A 22410-nucleotide genomic window follows, 5' to 3' on the forward strand; every position below is an offset into this window, starting at 1 on the left:
GTCGGAGAGTGGCTGTTGGTTTATGTGCTGTTATGAGTCCTAGTGGTCATTGTAGTCTGGCTGTCAGTTCAGAAATGTTCTTGATGTATGGTAAGGTGGTTAGTCCTTTGGTTGTGGCATGTCGTCATTCCATTGTCTTTCCCTTAGGCATCTGTTGATGAAATTGCAGGGGTAACCATTTTTGGCAAATACATTGTAGAGGTGTTCTTCTTCCTCTTTCTGCAGTTCTGATGTGCTGCAGTGTGTTGTGGCGCTTTTGAACAGTGTCTTGATGCAACTTCTTTTGTGTGTGTTGGGGTGGTTGCTTTCATAGTTCAGGACTTGGCCTGTGTGTGTGGCTTTCCTGTGTACCTTAGTGGTGAATTCTCCATTAGATGTTCTCTAGACCATCACGTCTAGGAATAGGAGGTGGTTGTCCTTTTCTTCCTCTCTAGTGAATCTGATTCCTCTGATTGTGGCGTTGATGATCCGGTGTGTGTTTTCTATTTCTGTGTTTTGAATGATTACAAAGGTGTAAACGCTACATAGGACAAACAGGAAGACAGCTAATGACCCATATCCATGAACACCAACTAGCCACAAACCGACATGACCAGCTATCCTTAGTAGCCACACACGCAGATGACAAGCAACATGAGTTCGACTGGGACAACACTACTATTATAGGACAAGCCAAACAGAGAACAGCCAGGGAATTCCTAGAGGCATGGCACTCATCCACAGATTCTATCAACAAACACATCGACCTGGACCCAATATACCGACCACTGCAGTGGACAGCTGGAAATGACAACCGGAAGTGGCAGAGACAAACCACTATAAATGCTGGAGGAAACATCACAGAAGTGCTTCACAGGAGGCTCCCAAGCACTGAGGATCTCACCTTGACAGGGGAAGAAATGTCTGCAACACAAATTCCCAGCTCGGTGAACAGAACCACAACAACAAGCACCCGAGCTACAAATCTTCTCACAAACTTTGAACTTATCAGTATGTAAGGAAGCTGGTGGCAACTGAAACATGTGTTTTTTTCTGGCAGAATTTGAAGTGCCAGATTAAATCCTGGGTTCCTAAATTGGAACTTATATATGTATACATGAGATCACATATGAGATCATGTTTGTAAGAATGACGTTTCATAAGTCAGACATTTGTAAATTGGGGACCGCATACTTAATTTTCTATCAACTGTTTTGAGATGTATGTTAGTCATGTAAAGAGCTACATCGGCGCAAACGTTTTTCACTGTTTTATATTGTGTTATGATATTCAGAAACAAATGATGTGTTCCTATTATTGAATCACAGACTAAAATTTAACAGATAATAATACTGAGTCCCACAAACTGACAAATAGGGTAATGAAAACAATTCAGGCCACTTTATTTACTCTTGTGTTCAGTTATCTGATAGTTCAGCAATTAAGTTCAGTAAGAAGTTGGTTCACATAAATTAGGCAGGCCTTAGTTTTAGCCTCAGGTCTGTATTCAAGCATTAAAGTCTCTCAGCAGGAGCGTTTAAAATTGACATTAATGCCCTGTGTAAGAAAAAGAAACCAATGCCAGTTCTGAGCAAAACTAATTATCCAAAATGGCAGCTGGATGCCCCCTGACATGCTGAACCACTCCAACATTTTCTGTTTTGCTTTCAAATCAAAAATCATTTTAAACATAAGTACGTAATGACATGAGGGAGAAGCAAACATGCATGTTGCCTTTGAGGGCATGCCATTCACAAAGAATTGTTGAGAGTGCTAATCTACTTTTTGAACAAGTGTTTCAAATGGAGTGCTTTAATCTCATTGAACAATTAATCTTGCACTAGGATCAGTAATTAAAAATTGCTTTTTGAGAAATGATTTTACTTTCAACTCTAAAAAAAGTAGCAGATTTGATGCAGTAAAATCTTTTCTTTAAAATAGTTTCAGTACAATATCTTTGATAAGAAACTTCAAGACAAAGTGATTTCCTTCTATTTTATTTGCGTTCGAGTTTTTATTGGTTTTAATGTTTTTACTAAAACTGGAACAATAAAAGAGACTTGAAACAAACCTTTAAGGATGATGTGACTTTGCATGACAAATATTCCACTTGCCTTATCAGTGAGGAAATCTCATAAGTGATTTGACAGATAACACAGCAGCTGCCAGTATGCATCTTCTGTAGCATTACAATTAAACCTAGTGTTGAAAAACATCTCACGGGTTGTCAGCTTTCTCTAAGTGTAATGCTTTCCCACAGTAAATAGTGACGGTGAGCTTTTCCAATTCAACAAGATCCTTGAATCTTCATTAATATTCTGTCGTTTAAGTGCTGCAGGCCGTTCTATTGCATATTAATGGTGGTATTAAGGATTCCTTTATTTTGCATAATTTTAAATGCACTGCAAAATGTTCACAGAAATTCAGTTGTGCTGTCAGAAGTCTTAGTTTATGCACCTGCTGGGAACTGATTCTGTAAATTACAATTATGTTATGATACAAAATCATAATTACCTATTTTTGAAATCATCTTATTCTTCTTCACTCTGCTATTGGAATTTAGAAAATCAGATAATTCCAGAATCAGTTCATTAAGTAAATGGAACTGTTCCTTCAAAATACAGTAAGAACACCCCTTCTAAACCAAAGCACAGTTTCAGTAATATATATGTCAGACATTTAGGAATGACAGCTGCAAACATGGTGTTAGTATTATGGCTCCATCTTTCAACCTCACTCTAAATTAATGTTGTACACTGTCAAAATGTATCATGTCATTCATTTTTGTTTAACCAAATTTTTAAAAAACACAATCCTTTGTAGAGTTACTGCAGTGACATTTGGCAAGAAAGATATCACCCTTGTTAGGCTCATTAAAAATATTGGGAGAAAGTGAGGATTGCAGATGCTGGAGATCGGAGTCAAAAAGTGTGGTGCTGGAAAAGCACAGCCTGTCAGGCAGCATCCGAGAGGCAGGACAGTTGACGTTTCGAGCAAAAGCTCTTCATCAGGAATGTGGGGGAGATCCAAGGGGACTGAGAGATAAATGGGAGGGGAGTGGGGCTGTGGGGAAGGTAGCTGGGAATGCAATAGGTACATGCAGGTTGGGGGGGTGATGGTGATAGGTCGGAGCAGAAGGTGAAGCAGATAGGTGGGAAAGAAGATGGTCAGGTAGGACAGATGAAGAGGGAGGTACCGAGTTGGAGTATTGAATCTGGGATCAGGTGGGGGGAGGGGAGATGAGGAAACTTGTGAAATCAGCATTGATTGGAGGGTCCCAAGGCAGAAAATGTGGTGTTCTTCCTCCAGGGGTCGGGTAGTTAAAATCTGGCAGTGGAGGAAGCCCAAGACTTGCATGTCCTTGGTGGAGTGAGAGGGGGAGTTGAAGTGGTCAGCCACAGGGCGGTGGGGTTGTTTAGTGCTGTGTCCCAAAGATGTTCTCTGAAACATTCTGCAAGTTGGCGTCCTGTCTCCCCAATGTATAGGAGACCACATTGGGAGTAACAGACTCAGTGGGTGAGGTGTGTGAAGGTGCAGGAATATCTCTGCTGAGTGTGGAAGGATCCCTTGGGGTCTTGGATGGAGGTGGAGGGGGGAGGTGTGGGCACAGATTTTACACTTCCTGCGGTGTCAAGGGAAGGTGCCGGAAATGGAGGGTGGATGTTTGGGTGGCGTAGACCTAACATAGGAATCGCGGAGGGAATGGTCTCTGCGAAATGCGGATAGGGGTGGGCAGGGAAATATATCTTTGGTGGTGGGGTCTGTTTGTGGGTAGCAGAAATGGCAGAGGATGATGCATTGTATCTGGAGGTTGGTGGGGTGGAAGGAGTGGACCGGGGGGTGGGGGTTTCTGTCCTTGTTACAATTGGGGTTCATGGGCAGAGGTATGGGAAGTGGAGGAGATGTGCTAGAGGGCATTGTTGACCACCTGGGAGGGAAAATTGTGGTGCTTGATGAAGGAGGCCATCTGGTGTGTTCTGTGGTGGAATTTGTCTACCTGGGTGTAGATGTGTTGGAGGAGGAGGAATTGAGAGTAAGGGATAGCATTTTTATAGGAGGCAGGGTGGGAGGAGGTGTAGTCCAGGTAGCTGTTGGAATCGGTGGGTTTGAAGTAGATGTGCATGTGAGTTGGTCACTGGAAATGGAGATGGAAAGGTCCAGGAAGGAGAGGGAAGTGTCCTTGATGGTCCAGGTGAACTTGATGTCAGGGTGGAAGGTGTTTGTGAAGTTGATGAACTGTTCAACTACCTCATGGGAGCATGAAGTGGTGCCGAAACAATCACCGATGTAGCGGAGGAACAGGTGGGGAATGGTGTCGGTGTAGCTGCAGAGGTAGGACTGTTCCACGTAACCAATGAAGAGGCAAGCATAACTGGGGCCCATGTGGGTGCCCATGGCTACCCTTTTTGTCTGGAGGAAGTGGGAGGATACAAAGGAGAAATTGTTGAGGGTAAGGATCAGTTCAGCCAATCGAATGACTGAGGCGGTAGTTGGGTCGGCGAGAAAGGAAGAAATGGAGGGCTTGGAGGCCTTCATCATGATGTATGGATGTGTATAGGGACTAGCAGAACACTTCAACTTCCTATCCCTCTCTGCCAAGGACATGCAAGTCCTGGGCATCCTCCATTGCCAGATTCTAGTCACCTGACCACCCCTCCATCACCAAACCATCATCTCTCAGACCATACAGAACCTCATCACCTCAGGAGATCTCCCACCCACAGCTTCCAACCTCATAGTCCGGGAACCCCGCACTACCCGGTTCTACCTCCTTCCCAAGATCCACAAGCCTGACCACCCTGGCCGACCCATTGTCTCAGCATGCTCCTGCCCCACTGAACTCATCTCTACCGACCTCGACACTGTCCTATCCCCCCTAGTCCAGGAACTCCCCACATACGTTCGAGACACCACCCACGCGCTCCACCTCCTCCAAGACTTCCGTTTCCCCGGCCCCCGACGCCTCATCTTCACCATGGATATCCAATCCCTCTACACCTCCATCTGCCATGACCAGAGCCTCCAAGCCCCCCGTTTTTTCCTCTCCAGGCATCCCCAATAGTACCCTTCCACCGACACTCTCATTCGTTTGGCCGAACTGGTCCTCACCCTTAACAATTTCTCCTTCGAATCCTCCCACTTCCTCCAGACCAAAGTGGTAGCCATGGGCACACGTATGGGCCCCACTATGCCTGTCTCTTTGTTGGCTATGTAGAACAATTGATCTTCCGTAATTACACCGGCACCACTCCCCACCTCTTCCTCTGCTACATTGATGACTGCATTGGTGCCACCTCGTGCTCCCATGAGGAGGTTGAGCAATTCATCAACTTCACCAACACATTCCACCCTGACCTTAAATTTACCTGGACCATCTCTGACACCTCTCTCCCCTTCCTGGACCTCTCCATCTCCATTAATGATGACCGACTTGACACTGACATTTTTTACAAACCCACCGACTCCCACAGCTACCTGGATTACACCTCTTCCCACCCTACCTCTTGCAAAAATGCCATCCCGTATTCCTAATTCCTCCGCCTCCACCGTATCTGCTCCCAGGAGGACCAGTTCCACCACAGAACACACCAGATGGCCTCCTTCTTTAGAGACCGCAATTTCCCTTCCCACGTGGTTAAAGATGCCCTCCAACGCATCTCGTCCACATACTGCACCTCCGCCCTCAAATCCCACCCCTCCAACCGTAACAAGGACAGAACGCCCGTGGTGCTCACCTTTCACCCTACCAACCTTCGCATAAACCAAATCATCCGCCAACATTTCTGCCACCTCCAAAAAGACCTCACCATCAGGGATATATTTCCCTCCCCACCCCTTTCCGCCTTCCGCAAAGACTGTTCCGTCCGTGACTACCTGGTCAGGTCCACGCCCCCCTACAACCCACCCTCCCATTCTGGCACCTTCCCCTGCCACCGCAGGAACTGTAAAACCTGCGCCCACACCTCCTCCCTCACCTCTATCCAAGGCCCAATAGGAGCCTTCCACATCCATCAAAGATTTGCCTGCACATCCACTAATATCATTTATTGTATCCGTTGTTCCCGATGCGGTCTCCTCTACATTGGGGAGACTAGGCGCCTTCTAGCAGAGCGCTTTAGGGAACATCTCCGGGACACCCGCACTAATCAACCACACCGCCCTGTGGCCCAATATTTCAACTCCCCCTCCCACTCTGCCGAAGACATGGAGGTCCTGGGCCTCCTTCACCACCGCTCCCTCACCACCAGACGCCTGGAGGAAGAACGCCTCATCTTCCGCCTCGGAACACTTTAACCCCAGGGCATCAATGTGGATTTCAACAGTTTCCTCATTTCCCCTTCCCCACCTCACCCTAGTTCCAAACTTCCAGCTCAGCACTGCCCTCATGACTTGTCCGGACTTGTCCTACCTGCCTATCTCCTTTTCCACCTATCCACTCCACCCTGACCTATCACCGTCATCCCCTCCCCCACTCACCTATTCTACTCTATGCTACTTTCTCCCCACCCCCACCCTCCTCTAGCTTATCTCTCCATGCTTCAGGCTCTCTGCCTTTATTCCTGATGAAGGGCTTTTGCCCAAAACGTCGATTTCACTGCTCCTTGGATGCTGCCTGAACTGCTATGCTCTTCCAGCACCACGAATCCAGAATCTGGAGGAAGAATGCCTCATCTTCCACCTTGGGACCCTCCAACCACATTGGATCAAGGCTGACTTCTCCAGTTTTGTCATCTCCTCTCCCCCCACCTTATCCAAGACCCAAACTTCCAATTCAGCACTGCACTCTTGAACTGTCCTATTTGTCCATCTTCTTTCCCACCTATCTGCTCCACCTTCCACTCCGACCTATCTCCATCAGCCCCCACCTCCATCTAGCTATTGCATTCCCAGCTACCTTTCTCCTAAGACCCACCCCCTCCCATTTATCTCTTAGCCCCCTTGGGCCTCCCCCACATTCCTGATGAAGAACCCATGCTCGAAATGTTAACTCTCCTGCACCTTGGATGCTGCCTGAAAGCACCACACTTTTTGACTTTAAAAATGTTGGTAATGTCAGTGTCATTTGATTCACTGTACATTGCAACACATGTTCTGAATGATAAAGTTTAGAATCATGCCTAATTCTTCCACCCAAACTATCTCACATCGGGTCCTCTTTACTCATCACCCTTGTTATTGATGACTGACGTTAGCTCTGAGTCCATCAGCACATTGATTTTAAAAGTTCTTACTTTGGTTTTCAAATGCCTTCATGTCTTCACCCTTCTCCAAGTCTGTGGCCACCTCCAGCCTTACACCCTTCCAAGATTTCTATGTTTCTCCAGTTCTGAATTCCGCCACATTCCCAATTTTGATTACTTTAGATTAGATTAGATTAGATTAGATTACAGTGTGGAAACAGGCCCTTCGGCCCAACAAGTCCACACCGACCCGCCGAAGCGAAACCCACCTATACCCCTACATTTACCCCTTACCTAACACTACGGGCAATTTAGTATGGCCAATTAACCTAACCTGCACATCTTTGGACTGTGGGAGGAAACCAGAGCACCCGGAGGAAACCCACGCAGACACGGGGAGAACGTGCAAACTCCACACAGTCAGTCGCCTGAGTCGGGAATTGAACCCGGGTCTCTGGCGCTGCGAGGCAGCAGTGCTAACCACTGTGCCACCGTGCCGCCCACTTCTCCATGAGCAGCTGAGTATTCAGTGCCTTAAACCCTAAACCCAAGAGTTCCCTTCTCAAACCTCTCCACCTTTTTCCCTCTTTTTTAAAGCAATCCTTACTGAGGCCTTTGATATTCCATCCAAATAGATCCTTAAATGGTTTGATGCCAAATTTTGTTTGTTAATCCTCCCACAAGGTGTCTCGTGATATTTTATTTTGATACCATATAATGAAGTGTGGATAAACAATTGATTTCCAAATAATTTTGATCAATAGAGGGGCTCCCCTTGGCCCATTCCTTCTTCCATTCCAATCCATCTTCATTTCCATTATCATCCAGTTCTTCCTATTATCTTCTTGAAATTTCACTCTACTTTCGATCCGTTTAAGCTTTACCTTTTTAAGAATCACCTCCAGTCCTTTTCACTGTACGAGCTGAATATCAGGTCTTGACCTTAGTTGATGCAGTTTTAATATCCCATTCTTTTAAATACTTTGAGGATTCAAATGTTTCATACTTCTTCCTGGTTCAGTCAACAGCTTTGTCAATTCTTGCAACTAAATGGCTCCACTATTAATCCTCCTTCATCTGTTGCTATTTTCTGAGCATAATGTCAAATGACATCTCTGTGCTTTATCCACTATTAAATACTCTCCAGGTTGTTCAGTTTCCTATTTCCTGCCAAACAGGTCTTTGCCAAGAAAGTCCACAGAGCTATTCAACTGACATATGTATGGTCAAATGCAACTTCTTCCAGTCAGTCTGACCTGCAGCTGAACTCATGCAACATGCCGAGCTGTTCCACAGAGCAATGGCTCTTGGAGTAGCTTGTATTCTGAGATGGGAAATGTATAACGCAGATCAGGACGACGACAAACAGACCACTTCTCTTTTAAATTGTGGCTTGGTGCAGAGGTGCCAATTGCTTCTTCTATGCTGTAGCTTTCCCTCTACCCAGAAAGTGACCTATTTCAAAAAGCATGGATTGTCCTGAGACTATCGGGTTTCCAAAGGGTGACCAGTAGTAGAGATAAAGTGCAGGTGTGACATCCTTACCAATGGCTTATCTCCAAAGGCACAATATGCTGCACAGGTGTCAATGGGGCAGATAACTGATGCATTTGAACCTTGCCTCAAACTTTGCTCCTAGTTCTTTTTGTTGTAGATTTGGTTCATTGGCGAATCAAGTAAAACAACTAATGCCCCATACTCTCAACATAAAAGTCATGGGATCACATAGTCTGCTCTTATCCAAGTTCATGAAGTGGAAACCTTTCTAATTTTATGATTTGGAGATGCCGGTGTTGGACTGGGGTGTACAAAGTTAAAAATCACACAACACCAGGTTATAGTCCAACAGGTTTAATTGGAAGCACTAGCTTTCGGAGCGACGCTCCTTCATCAGGTGATCATGGAGGGCTTGATTGTAACACAGAATTTATAGCAAAAATTTACAGTGTGATGTAACTGAAATTATACATTGAAAAATTAATTGTCTGTTAAGCCTTTCATCTGTTAGAATACAGTGATAGTTTCACTTCTTTCATGTGTAAATCACAAAACCTTTTTTTAAAAGTTGCGTTCTCGGGTGAGCTGTTAACAATGGTGATAGCTAGACAATATGTTGAAGGTGTTGGCCCCCTGTGTTCTCTGTCTATGCCATGATGTTTAGATTGATTCTAATCTAAAAAGTGAGATAACGGAGTTTTACATAAATTCATGCAGTTTTTGAGCTCAGAGTTCTACATGAATGCATGCAGTTTTTGAGTAAAGTACAATGTAACTCTGCAAGTACAAATTCACCCCACAAAATATATGTGTGCATGTGGGTCTTTGTCTATGTGTGTGTGTCTGCCTGGGGTGGGGGTTGTGAGTGTGAGAAAGTGTGTGTGTGTGTAGTGAGTGCAGAGTGTCTTAAGTCTGTGAGGGGGTGCATGTGTGAGTGTGGGAGTGTGTGTGTCTGTAAGGGTGTGTGTGGGTGTCTGTGTGCGCGTCTGTGTGTATGTGTGTCCGTGTGTATGTGAGAGTGTGTATGTGTAGGAATATCTGTGTGTGTGTGTGTGTGTGTGTATAGTGCAATGGTGGTCACCTGTAGTGTGACATGAACCCAAGGTCCCGGTTGAGGCCCTCCCTATGTGTACCGAACTTAGCTATCAGCCTCTGCTCGGCCACTTTTCTCTGCTGCCTGTCTTGAAGTCCACCTTGGAGGATGGTCACCCAAAGGTCCGAGGCTGAATGTCCTGGACCACTGAAGTGTTCCCCAACTGGAAGGGAACACTCCTGTCTGTTGATTGTTGTACGGTGCCCAATCATCCATTGTCGTAGCCTTTGCTCAGTTTCCCCAATGTACCATGCCTCCGGGCATCCTTGCCTGCAACGTATAAGATAGACAACGTTGGCTGAGTCACATGAGTACTTGCCATGTACAAGGTGGGAGGTGTCCCCATGCGCAATAGTGGTATCTATGTCCACAATCTAACATGTCTTGCAGCGTCCACCGTGACAGGGTTGTATGGAGTTATCCTGAGAGCCGGGCAGTTTGCTATGAACAATGATCTGTTTGAGGTTTGGCAGTTGTTTAAAGGCAAGTAGTGGAGGTGTGGGGGAGGTCTTGGTGAGGTCCTCATCCTCATTGATAATGTGTTACAGGTCACAAAGAACATGACGTAATTTTTCAGCCCCTGGGAAAAACTGAACAACGAAGGGTACCCTGTCGATTGCAGCACATGTCTGTCTCCTGAGGAGGTCATTACGGTTCCTTGCTGTGGCACATCGGACTTTCTAATTTTAAACATTGACATTCAAATGTCTCCAAAATGTACTTAACAAGCCAGTTTTATCAAACTGATATAGTATATTAGCCATTTTGGTCTTCAAAAAACAAGGTTTAATCAACATTTCAAAATAGGAACTAACTGCTTGTATACCAAATTTATGTTAATATTAGCATGCTACCTCAGTGATTATTCCTGGTCACATTGGCAAAACCTCAGCTACTCATCATTCTGCTGTTCAGACCACCTCTAGTTACATTTCCTTTATTTTCTTCTCCCTGACATCTTTCTTTAACGTGGCACTTTAACTAAGCCTCTTGTCAATTTAATTCCTGTTGCTTTCCATTCTTTTTGTTGCTTGTTTTGTTCTTTCACCCACTATCTTCCATTTCACTTGCTTAAAACCTATTCCATCTATATGTTTGCCCTGCCCTGATTAAAGAAATGGTATTTCTTTCTCTTGTCACTGATGCTTCCACATCTGCTGACATGTTCGAGCAGTTTGTCTCCTTACTTAATCAAAACATTTGATGACTTTGGTTTATTAACAGATATAGGAAAGATATCTGACATATTAGATATGAACTAAAAGGAAGTGAGACATGCCAATTATCAGGGATGGCTTGCTTTCCTTTGAGCATGCTATCTTGCAAATGTGTTTTTCTAACAAAAGAAAATAACTTTTAAAAATAAATGCATTTGCAATTCATATCTTTATTGACACATGAACTATTACCATGACATGGCTTCTGAATATTTCAGTGGATGTGTTTAAATATATAAAAAGAATGTATTACCACCAAAATTAAATTGTTTCTCTTTTACAATTGTACAGATTTTTTGGAAATATTGCAGAATTGTTCACAGGTAAATTTACTTGAATATAAGGTACACCAAAAAATCCTTTTTAATATTATACTTGGAATATACTTAAGATGTAAAAAGCAATTCAGAAAAGTCTGACTTTTCCTCATGTTAATTTGACATACATCAGAATTCATATCTGACAAGACATTTCAATAACCTTGATTCTCATGCACATTTTGTTTTCAATAAAATCACCATCACTATAGTCCCAGATAGTTTTGAGGAAGGAAAAGAAAGACTTGCATTTAGATGGCACCTTTCTTTCCTCAGAATATCCCAAAACGCTTTACAGCACATGAACACTGCTGAAGTATAATCACCATTATAGGAAATCAGCAGCTATATCATGTAGGTCAATTTACAATTGTCACTGTCCTTTTACCAATACTTAATGAGCTTAATAGTTATCACATACATTTCAAAAGTGCAGGGAGGAATTAGTATGTGTGAATACGTGGAAATCACATTCAACAGTCATATGAAAGAGTGCCATACATAATTTCAACTTTCAAATGTTAAGAATAATGGAACTTTTGTTTGACTAATACATAGAATTGTAGAATCCTGACAGTGCAGAAAAAAGGCCATTTGGCCCATCAAGTCTGCACTGACCCTCTGAAGTAGACAGACAGGGGGCTGGAAGAACACAGCCAAGCCAGGGAGCATCAGGAGATGGAAAAGTCAACGTTTTGGGTATAACCCTTCTTCAGGACTGGGTGTGTGTGTAGGGGGAGCTGCAGGTAAAGGGGGTGGCGGGGGCAGGGTGGTAATGTGGGGATAGGTGAAAAAGGGTAGAGGGTATAACCTGGTTGGTCAATGGGAGAAATGAATCTGGTTGTTGGGAGGGATGATTGGAGGGAGGGGTATGGGCTGGAAAAGGAGTTGGGGGATGGGAAGGGAGGTTATTTGAAAGTGAAGAACTCAATGTTTGAGTCCTCTGGGCTGTAGGCAGTCCAGGCGGAAATGACATGTTGTTCCTCCAATTTGTACTGTGGTTCGTTGTGGCAATGGAGGATGCCAAGGACGGTTATGTTGAAAAGGGAGTGAGAAGAGGAATTAAAATGGATGGTGACTGGGAGGTCCGGTTGGCCCCTCCGGGCCTGGCTGAGATGCTCAGCAGCATCCCACACAGACCCCCATAACCCATTTACAATAGCTAATCCATTTTGACTGTGCATCTCTGGACACTAAGGGTAATTTAGCATGGCCAATCCACCTAACCTGCACAACTTTGGACTGTGAGAGGAAACTGGAGCACTCAGTGAAAACCCACGCAGACACAGGGAGCACATACAAACTCCACACAGATAGGCACCAGAGTATAATCAAATCCAAGTGCCTGGCACTGTGATGCACTGATGCTAAACTCTGAGCCACTGTGCCATCCCCCCCAAAATATCACACCCAGAAAAGTGATTTTGAGAATGAAGTTGCAAGCAGATTATGAAGGACATTAATAGAATTAATTTTGTCTTCAGCAAAATAAGGAAGCAAGTTTAGTCCAAGATGGAATTGCTTATTACGGCTATTTCAAAGGTTTGTTGCTGGAAAAGCGCAGCAGATCAGGCAGCATCCAAGGAGCAAGAGAATCGACGTTTCGGGCATGAGCCCTTCTTCAGGAATGAGGAAAGCGTGCCAAGCAGGCTAAGATAAAAGGTAGGGAGGAGGGACTTGGGGGAGGGGCGTTGGAAATGCGATAGGTGGAAGGAGGTTAAGGTGAGGGTGATAAGGTGAGGGTGATAGGCCAGAGTGGGGGTGGGGGCGGAGAGGTCAGGAAGAAGATTGCAGATTAGGAAGGTGGTGCTGAGTTCGAGGGTTGGGACTGAGACAAGGTGAGGGGAGGGGAAATGAGGAAACTGGAGAAATCTGAGTTCATCCCTTGTGGTTGGAGGGTTCCAAGGTGGAAGATGAGGCGCTCTTCCTCCAGCCGTCGTGTTGCTATGGTCTGGCGAAGCAGGAGTCCAAGGACCTGAATGTCCTTGGTGGAGTGGGAGGGGGAGTTGAAGTGTTGAGCCACGGAGTGGTTGGGTCGGTTGGTCCGGGTGTCCCAGAGGTGTTCTCTGAAACGTTCCGCAAGTAGGCCTGTCTCCCACAAGACATGCAGGTCCTTGGACTCCTCCATCGCCAGACCATAGCAACACGACGGCTGGAGGAAGAGCGCCTCATCTTCCGCCTAGTAACCCTCCAACCACAAGGGATGAACTCAGATTTCTCCAGTTTCCTCATTTCCCCTCCCCCCACCTTGTCTCAGTCCCAACCCTCGAACTCAGCACCCCCTTCCTAACCTGCAATCTTCTTCCTGACCTCTCTGCCCCCATCCCCACTCTGACCTATCACCCTCACCTTAACCTCCTTCCACCTATCGCATTTCCAACGCCCCTCCCCCAGTCCCTCCTCCCTACCTTTTATCTTAGTCTGCTTGGCACACTTTCCTCATTCCTGAAGAAGGGCTCATGCCCGAAACGTCGATTCTCCTGCTCCTTGGATGCTGCCTGACCTGCTGTGCTTTTCCAGCAACACATTTTCAACTCTGATCTCCAGCATCTGCAACCCTCACTTTCTCCTATGTCATAGGTTTGCTAACATAACCTAGACTGTGTCGGATTTTGTATAATGGCGTAAATCTGATTAATCTGTTGTGAATGTGGGACAGTTATATCACCCCAAACCGCAGGATCCTAAGACTTAATCTTCTGCATTGTCAATGGTTACATCAAAGAATCCTGACAGTTAAGTTAATGATAAAGCCTTTGAATCATCTCCACATTAAAAGTTACTTTGTCAAACCAATTAACAAATACAGCAGTAATGGTTCAGGAGTTTTGAAATTGTTCATAGCAATGTATAGGTACAGCCAGCCCTGCTCTGCACACTTTGAACTCTTGTCTTGCGAGAGGAGAGAATATCATTTCTTTTGGTTTTGTTGAATTTACTTCGTCATTTCAATGTCAGGATATTTCAGAGGATTTCAAATGTCTTACGTAGAACATAGAACATTACAGCGCAGTACAGGCCCTTCGGACCTTGATGTTGTGCCGACATGGGGAACCAATCTGAAGCCCATCTAACCTATACTATTCCATTCTTGTCCATATGCCTATCCAATGACCATTTAAATGCCTTTACTGTTAGTGAGTCTACTACTGTTGCAGGCAGGGCGTTCCACGTCCCTACTACTCTCTGAATAAAGAAACTACCTCTGATATCTGTCCTATATCTATCACCCCACAATTTAAAGCTATGTCCCCTCATGCTAGCCATCACCATCTGAGGAAAAAGGCTCTCACTGCCAACCTATCGAACCCTCTGGTTATCTTATGTGTCTCAATTAATTCACCTCTCAACCTTCTTCTCTCTAACAAAAACAGCCTCAAGTCCTTCAGCCTTTCCTCGTAAGACTTTCCCTCCAGAACAGGCAACATCCTAGTAAATCTCCTCTGAACCCTTTCGAAAGCTTTCACATCCTTCTTATTATGCAGTGACCAGAACTGCATGCAATACTCCAAGTGCGGCCGCACCATAGTTTTGTACAGCTATAGCATGATCTCATGGTTCCGGAACTCGATCCCTCTATTAATAAAAGCTAAAACACTGTATGCCTTCTTAACAACTCCAACCTGGGTGGCAATTTTCAAGGATCTATGTACCTGGACACCAAGATGTCTCTGCTCATCTACACTACCAAGAATCTTACCAGTAGCCCATTCCTGTTAGTCTTTTCAAAGTGAATCACCTCACACTTTTCCACATTAAATTCCATTTGCCCCTCTCAGCCTAGCTCTGCAGCTTATCTATGTCTCTCTGCAACCTACAACATCCTTCATCACTATCCACAACTCTACCGACTTTGGCATCCGCAAATTTACTAACCCATCCTTCTATGCCCTCATCCAGATCATATATAAAAATGACTAACAGCAGTGGCCCCAAAACAGATACTTGTGGTGCACCACTTGTAACTGAACTCCAGGATAAATTTTTCCCATCAACCACCACCCTCTGACTGTTTTGCATTAGTAAAAATGTGCAAGGAGGTCACTGAATTGCCCTGAAAGAGAAGGTAGGCTTTTAATATGTTGTAATTACCTTTGGAATTCATTTTTGTTCTGACAGGTGAAATGGGGAACATTAATTGCCCAATGATAATATTTTCCTGCTATAAGTGGGAGAGACTCTCATTAGAATCACAGAATCATTGAAGCAAGCCATTTGATCTGACATGACTGTAACAGATCTCTTTAGAATTATCCAAATAATCCAATTCTATTACTCTTTTCTCAAAGCCCTGTCATGCTTTCCTCTTCAAATCTTTACTCAAACCTCTTATCAATTGTATGACTGAATCTACTTCCTAGATAGATTCATAGACCCATTGAGTCATAAGGCACGGAAACAGATTTTTCGGTCCAACTTGTCCATGCCGACCAAGATTCCCAAACTAATCTAGTCCCACTTGCCCTGTTTGGCCCATATCCCTGTAAATCTTTCCTACTCATGTATGTATCCAAATGTCTTTTAAATGTTGTAACTGTGCCTGCATATACCACTTCCTCTGGCCGCTCATTCCACAAATGAATTACCCTCTATGTGAAAAAGTTGCCCCTAGTGACCCTTATAAATATTTCTCCTTTCAGTTTAAAAATATCCCCGCCAGGTTTGAACTCCCACACTATTGGAAAAAGACCTTTGTGACTCACCTTACCTATGGCCCTCATGATTTTATAAAGCTCTGCAATCCAATTTAGTAATATCCTTCCTGAAGCAGGGCCACGCCAAATCAATGCATAAAGAAAATGTTTTCTTGTTTAGTCTCTGGTTTCTTTGTCAATCAGCTTAAGTTTGTTTCTTCATTATTGACCAGTTTACCCTGAAAACCAATGCTTCACCGGGGACACTCACTGATGATGTTACCTAGTCATGGTGACGAAACGTCTGAAAACAAACCTTCCAGCTCAGCAAGTTAACTTACATCCATATCATCAACCTGAGATACAAATCTTCTCAAAAATCACTAACATGTTTTATTTGTTTACTCTGTCAAAACTGTACATGATTTTGAATGCATCCCTCAAATCTCTACTCAATATTCTCTGCTCTAAGAAAAAAAACTAGCCTTTCCAATCTCTCCACATAAACGTTATCTTTCATCCCCATCTCATTCGATGAAATCTCCTTCTCCACCCTCTCCATGCTTTTGAGATGTACCCAGTAGTGAACACAATGCCAAAGTTGAACCTCAATTACATTTTTATAAATGTTTAGCACACCTTTGTACTTATTTAAAAAAAAACTTTATGCCTCTATTAAAACCAAACATCATGAATATAAATAATAAAAAAGAACATGCTGGGAAAAATAATATTCAGATCTAGTGGCATCTGTGGAAATAGAACCAGAAATAATAATATTTTGAGTTGAATATGACTCCTCTTTGGAATTGATGAAATGTAATTATGCTCCTGTAAGGTGAGGAGGGGGAAGTTGAACAAAAGTTAGAGAATGGGAGAAATTCAATCATGAAAATGAAAAGGTTTGTAATGGTTATATTCTAGTGAAGATACAAAACATTGATCAAGAGCTAACAAAAGTGTCAGAAAAGTGAATAGCACTAACTGCAGCAAACATTGCTGCCTCACAACACCAGAAACCCGGGTTCAATTCCCACCTCAGGCAACTGTCTGTATGGAGTTTGCACATTCTCCCCATGTCTGCGTGGGTTTCCTCCGGGTGCTCCAGTTTCCTCCCACAGTCCAAAAATGTGCAGGTTAGGTGAATTGGCCATGCTAAATTGCCCGTAGTGTTAGGTAAAGGGGTAAATGTAAGGGAATGAGTCTGGGTGGGTTGCTCTTCAGAGGGTCGGTGTGGACTTGTTGGGCCAAAGGGCCTGTTTCCACACTGTAAGTAATCTAATCAAACACATGGAAACATGATATAGAATTATAACTGGAAATTATTAAATCTGTTTTTATAGACACAGTTGCCCGGTGGCCTCATTAGTTTGTCTGAGCTTCAAGACTCACTAATAGATCAGTTCAGCAAGTGTTTTTACACAGGCTGAAGCGGAGTGTTATATCTGAATGCAATCTTTATAAATGTAAAATATTATTGATATTGATGTAGAGTCATAGATTCATAGAGTCATACAACAGGGAAACAGACCCTTCAGTCCAATATATCCATGCTGACCAAACATCCCAAAACAGACTATTCCCATTTGCTTCAGCTTGGTCCATATCCCTCTAAACCTTTCCTGTCCATATACCTGTCGAAATATATTTTAAATGTTGTAATTGTACTCACGTTTACCTCTAGTGGCTTATTCTATACATGCACCACCATCTATGTGAAAAAGTTGCCCTTCAGGTCCACTTTAAATCCCCTCCCCACCTCACCTTAAACCTCTCCCCCCTAGTTTTACACTCCCCTACCCTTAGAAAAAATACCTTAATCAATCCCCTTATCTATGCCCCTCATGATTTTACAAACTTCTATAAGGTAATCCAACAGACTCTGACACTCCAGGCAAAATGTCCTAGCCTAGTCACCTCTCCTTATAACTCAAAGCCTGCAACATGCTTGTAAATTTTTTCTCCACCCTTTCTCATTTAACAACATCCTCCCTATAGCACGGAGGCCAGAATTGTACACACTATTCCAAAAGTGGCCTCGTCAGCCACTTACAGTCTTATACATCCGCAACATGACATCCCAACTTCTATACTCAATGCTCTGGCCAATGAAGGCAAGCATATGAACAAGATTAAGAAGCATGAAGTAGCTAAAGCTTTTGTTGTTGAAGCTATGAATAGCTCCATCTGATACAATTTTAGGAATACAAGAACACATTTTTCAAAGATGACTTATGAATGCCATTTCTTCTCAAGAGCATTTCTAGACCTGCCATTGTTATTATACAGTTCCTTTGTTCTAATAAATAGTCCATAATGAGTGATTGGGTAAGGAGGATGCAGGAGCATGAAAGAGGCATATGAGGAAGCATGAGTAAGAGATTTTGAATTTATCTCATACGACTCCTGAAACAGATTGTGGATCATCAATCCTGTTAGGGACCTTGAACTGTGAGTGCTGGGGAAGCTGGCTAACAGCAAACATCCTGGGCTGATATGTTTAATGGTATGAATATGTAAGTATCAAGAGGAGTACCCACATGAGCAATTTAGGCCTATACACACTAAAGTTTAAAAGGATGAGAGGAAATCTAACTGAGGTATATAAGATGCGACAGGAAATTGACAAAATGCAGATATTGCCACGTTATGGGACAATATAGAACCAGAGGTCACAGTTTTTGCAAAGGGCTAGTATATTTAAAACAGAGACAAGGAGGAATTACTTCACTCAAAGGGTCATGAATCTTTGGAATTCACTACCCCAGAGGACAATGGATACCAAATAAATTTAAGGAGGAGGTGTTGAGATTTTTAATTACTACTGGGTCGAAGGGTTATAGGGAGTGGGCAGGAAAGTGGAGTTGAGGTCCAGATAAGATCAGCCAAGATCATATTAAATGATTAGAGGGGATGAATTGACTAATTTTGCCCCTAGACCTTAAGTTCTTATAATTTGCTGCTGCACCACAGTCTGTTCCTTGAATTAACAGCTTGTCAGTCCATAATGTATGGTTTGATCTTGGAATAGATCCATGAAGCTCCAGCATTTGAGTCTAAAACATCTATTTATTTAGTACTCCTGCAAACCACAAGACGTAGCACGTTCTACCAGTCATTGTTAATGGAATATAAGAGCAATGTCCAAGCTCATTACATTACTGAATTGTTGTGTTTTTTTTAACCCCCACACTACCACCTAAGTGCGGTAGTGCTTATTTTATCCCCAGCACCCATGGTGTGTGTGTGCAGGTGTGAAATTGTTGTGTTTATGTAGTTGAGAGCACATTAAGAAAGCTGATTGAGTCATCAGCTAGCTTCCCATGGGTATACAATAAAACTGTGGAACTAAAAAGCTTCTCGAGCTACAAGAAGCTGGATGGGATCCTGGAAAAGTGAGATTTTTTCCTCTCTGAGATAAAGTAAAGAAACAGGTTTTGCCCAATGTGAGTTGAAGCTGTGACAAAGTGGATTGAATCTGCAGGACAAGTGTGAATTAGTTCTATCAATTAAGTCTCAAGTAGCATGAAAGTTAGGAGTACAGCAGGATCATGACCTAAACTAGTGATCTGTGAGGTTTGTACAATGTAGGAAATCATGGATCTGCAAAGAAGCCAAGAGTGTAAATTCAAGAATTATCAAGGGAGTTGTGTTGCTAGTTGGCTATACTCTGCAACATATGTAGAAAGGAAAGTTTGTGAAAGTCACTTTCCAGTGGAAAACAGAAATACTTTTTGTTGGACACCTACTTTCAAGGCTGAAAAATGTGAGATGTTTCCCTGTCATTCCTTAATTTCTGCTGCCAGCAAGCACAGTAGTGAGCCTAATGGCCCTGACCTCTGGGAAGCAGAGGCCTGCTTATTGAAGTGGTCTGAATACCTGGACAGTATAAAAATTGTAGCAATTGACAACTTGAATAGAGTCAAATCTGGCTTGTAAATCCATGTGGTTGTGCAAATTTTGAAACTAAGTAATTATTAGATGCAAACAGTATTTGCATTGAATGTAAACTTTGATTCATTTCCACAATACAGAGTGATATTATTTCTGGGGTCACACATTACTGCCAGTATGATATAGCTTCCATGTATATTATTCCATTTAATATTTGTCATGAAGACTGGATTTTTCTTGAGACGAGTCTAGAGATTTATTAATAACACTAACAATTTGCACTTCTATAAAATTTCAGACTTGCATATGGTCTGAGTTTTTGCTTACTCATAATACTGCTCCATCACATGACTACATGTGGTAGGCTGATGGATGACACTGTGTTGACTCCATTACACTGCACTGTGAAACTGAGGAGAGGATCTTTATGTTGGAACATCACATGCTGTGACGTCACTGTCTTAAAGGCACATTCCCTGTGTGCATCACTATGCAATAATATATGAAATTGTAATCTGGAGTAACACTGCTTATTCATCTTATTTGTTATGAATCAAACTTTCTTAGACTTGAGAAAGCTGAGAAAAGAAAAGTCTGAGGTTCAGATCACAAGTCACGGTACAAGTTTATTTTGCTAGGCAACAGTGAGGAACTCTGTCTTCTTTCTTTAATATTAACTCTGCTTTCTCTCCACTGATGCTGCCAGATCTGCTGAGTTTTACCAGTAATTTCTGTTTTTGTTTCAGATTTTAGCAACAGCAGTCCTTTGCTTTATTTTCATGTTTAATTCACTGTCACATCTCTTGAAGGTATACCCACCTTGAAGAAGCTCTACGTCTCTCTTTGACAGGATTTCTGTTCTAGCCTTTCTACTTGTTCACCATCATTACATTCGTTCTCCCTCCAAGGGTTTGACAAGGTATTTGCCAAAACTCACTTCCACAGCCACATTTCACTCCTCTGAGGAAGGGTCACTGGACTCAAACCATTGACTCTGTTTTCTCTCCACAGATACTGCCAGATCCATTGAGCTTTCCATCAATTTCTGTTGATGGACAGTACCAATTCTCTACAGAAAAGACTGATATAAAATATCTGTTCAATTCAACTGCCTATTGCTTATTTTGTGTTTCTAATTTCCTAAATGCACTTTGTTCAGAACCAACACTCACTTTGTTAACTCTCCCTTTTTAAAAGATCTGTAGAAACTCATGCAGTCAGTTTCTTGTATTTCCTGCCAATTTTCTCTCATTCTATTTTTTCCTCATACCTACAGGCTGGCTAATCTGCTGAGGTCCACCACTGATTTTAACCGTTTCACTTAAATCCATTCTGACAAACAGATCAAAGTTTGAATCATTCACTTTGCGATTTCTCCAGCCACCAGCTGTAATGTTGCAATCCAATTGATTTATTCCAGTTAAGTAGGCTGTAAATGAATTTAATAGCTTAGCCTCCCACTTTGAATATGGTGAACGCGTTCCCATTTCATGAGCCCCCGCTCAGTCTAATACAGCGTTGTTTTCCTTGCATTGTTGTTCAGTCTTGCTGGAATTGGTGTAAGTATGTAATCTGTGGAAAGCCAATGCCTCGAGTTTAACACCAACTCCAAGTGTGTTGACTTCTCATTTGTGATAATGATAGCACGATAATTTTCAACATTCACTGTGCTGATTAGAGCCACTAACTATTAACATTCCAGGGAGTTCTGTTTTAATTCCAAATCTCCATCATTTTCCTCAGGTGTGAATCCATTGGGAAAAATTGACAGGAATAGTTCCAGGAATGAGGAACTTCTGTTGAGTGGATAAATTGGAAAAGTTGAGACAATTTTACTCCTTCAGGAAGAGAAGCTGAGAGGAGCTTTGATCGATGTATCCAAAACCATGAAAATCTGTTCCCACACCTGAAGGAGTAAGGCTCTGAAATCTTGTGTTTTCAAATAAACCTGTTAGACTATAATCCAGTGTCATGTGATTTTTGACCTACTGGTAGAAGTATCAAGAGTGAGAGGGCACTGACTTATAATAATTCGTATTGTAAATGGAGACAAGAGGATAAACATTTTCATACAATGAGAAATAAAGATCTAGAGTATGTTTCCTGACAGTTTGAGGCTAGTTCACTTGAGCATCCGAGAGGGAATTGGATCATTATCTGAAAAGGTCTGTAGGGTTACAGGGAAAAGACAGAGCAATGACACTTCATGCATTTCCTATTCAGTGAACTAGCATAGCCATGGCAGACCTAATGGCTTGCTATGCTGTTACCAATGTTATAAATTCATTAAAAAATTTACACTTTCAAGTATCATCCTGAATTTCTTCTGAGATGTGCCTCTATGTCCTTGTTAAAATGACAATTTATGTTGAAAACATGTAATCCTCAATACTTCCAACAAGGTCATGTTGCATCAGTAAAAACACACGCAAGGAATTCTGCTTCTTTCAATGATCTTTGCTTGCCTTTTATCATTGATCTATGGCTTTAAATTATTCAGGAGAATTCCAAGGCCAGTCACAACACTGCTTAATATAAATGGGAATGACTAGATTTTAAAGTTTTAAGATATTAATGTGTCTTGCTCCTGTCTGTGAA

The 22410-nt window shown here is 42.8% G+C and overlaps 1 protein-coding gene across 2 annotated transcripts in view; it reads left to right on the forward strand.

Annotated features, from left to right (window-relative positions):
* snx13 (sorting nexin 13) overlaps nucleotides 1-21774 on the forward strand; it is a 234419-nt gene extending 212645 nt beyond the window's left edge. For both annotated transcript variants that reach the window (XM_087987099.1, XM_087987100.1), the window contains one exon: nucleotides 21556-21774. Coding sequence is in view for 1 of the 2 variants with exons in the window: in XM_087987100.1 (XP_087843226.1) it covers nucleotides 21556-21580 (25 nt within the window). In the remaining variant the exon portion in view is untranslated. The remainder of the gene's footprint in view (nucleotides 1-21555) is intronic.
* Nucleotides 21775-22410: the final 636 nt, after the last annotated feature.

This window comes from Chiloscyllium plagiosum, unplaced genomic scaffold (genome assembly GCF_037043375.1).
Source record: "Chiloscyllium plagiosum isolate Xiang-an unplaced genomic scaffold, Cpla_swu_hap1 HiC_scaffold_5, whole genome shotgun sequence".
Classification (NCBI taxonomy): domain Eukaryota; kingdom Metazoa; phylum Chordata; class Chondrichthyes; order Orectolobiformes; family Hemiscylliidae; genus Chiloscyllium; species Chiloscyllium plagiosum.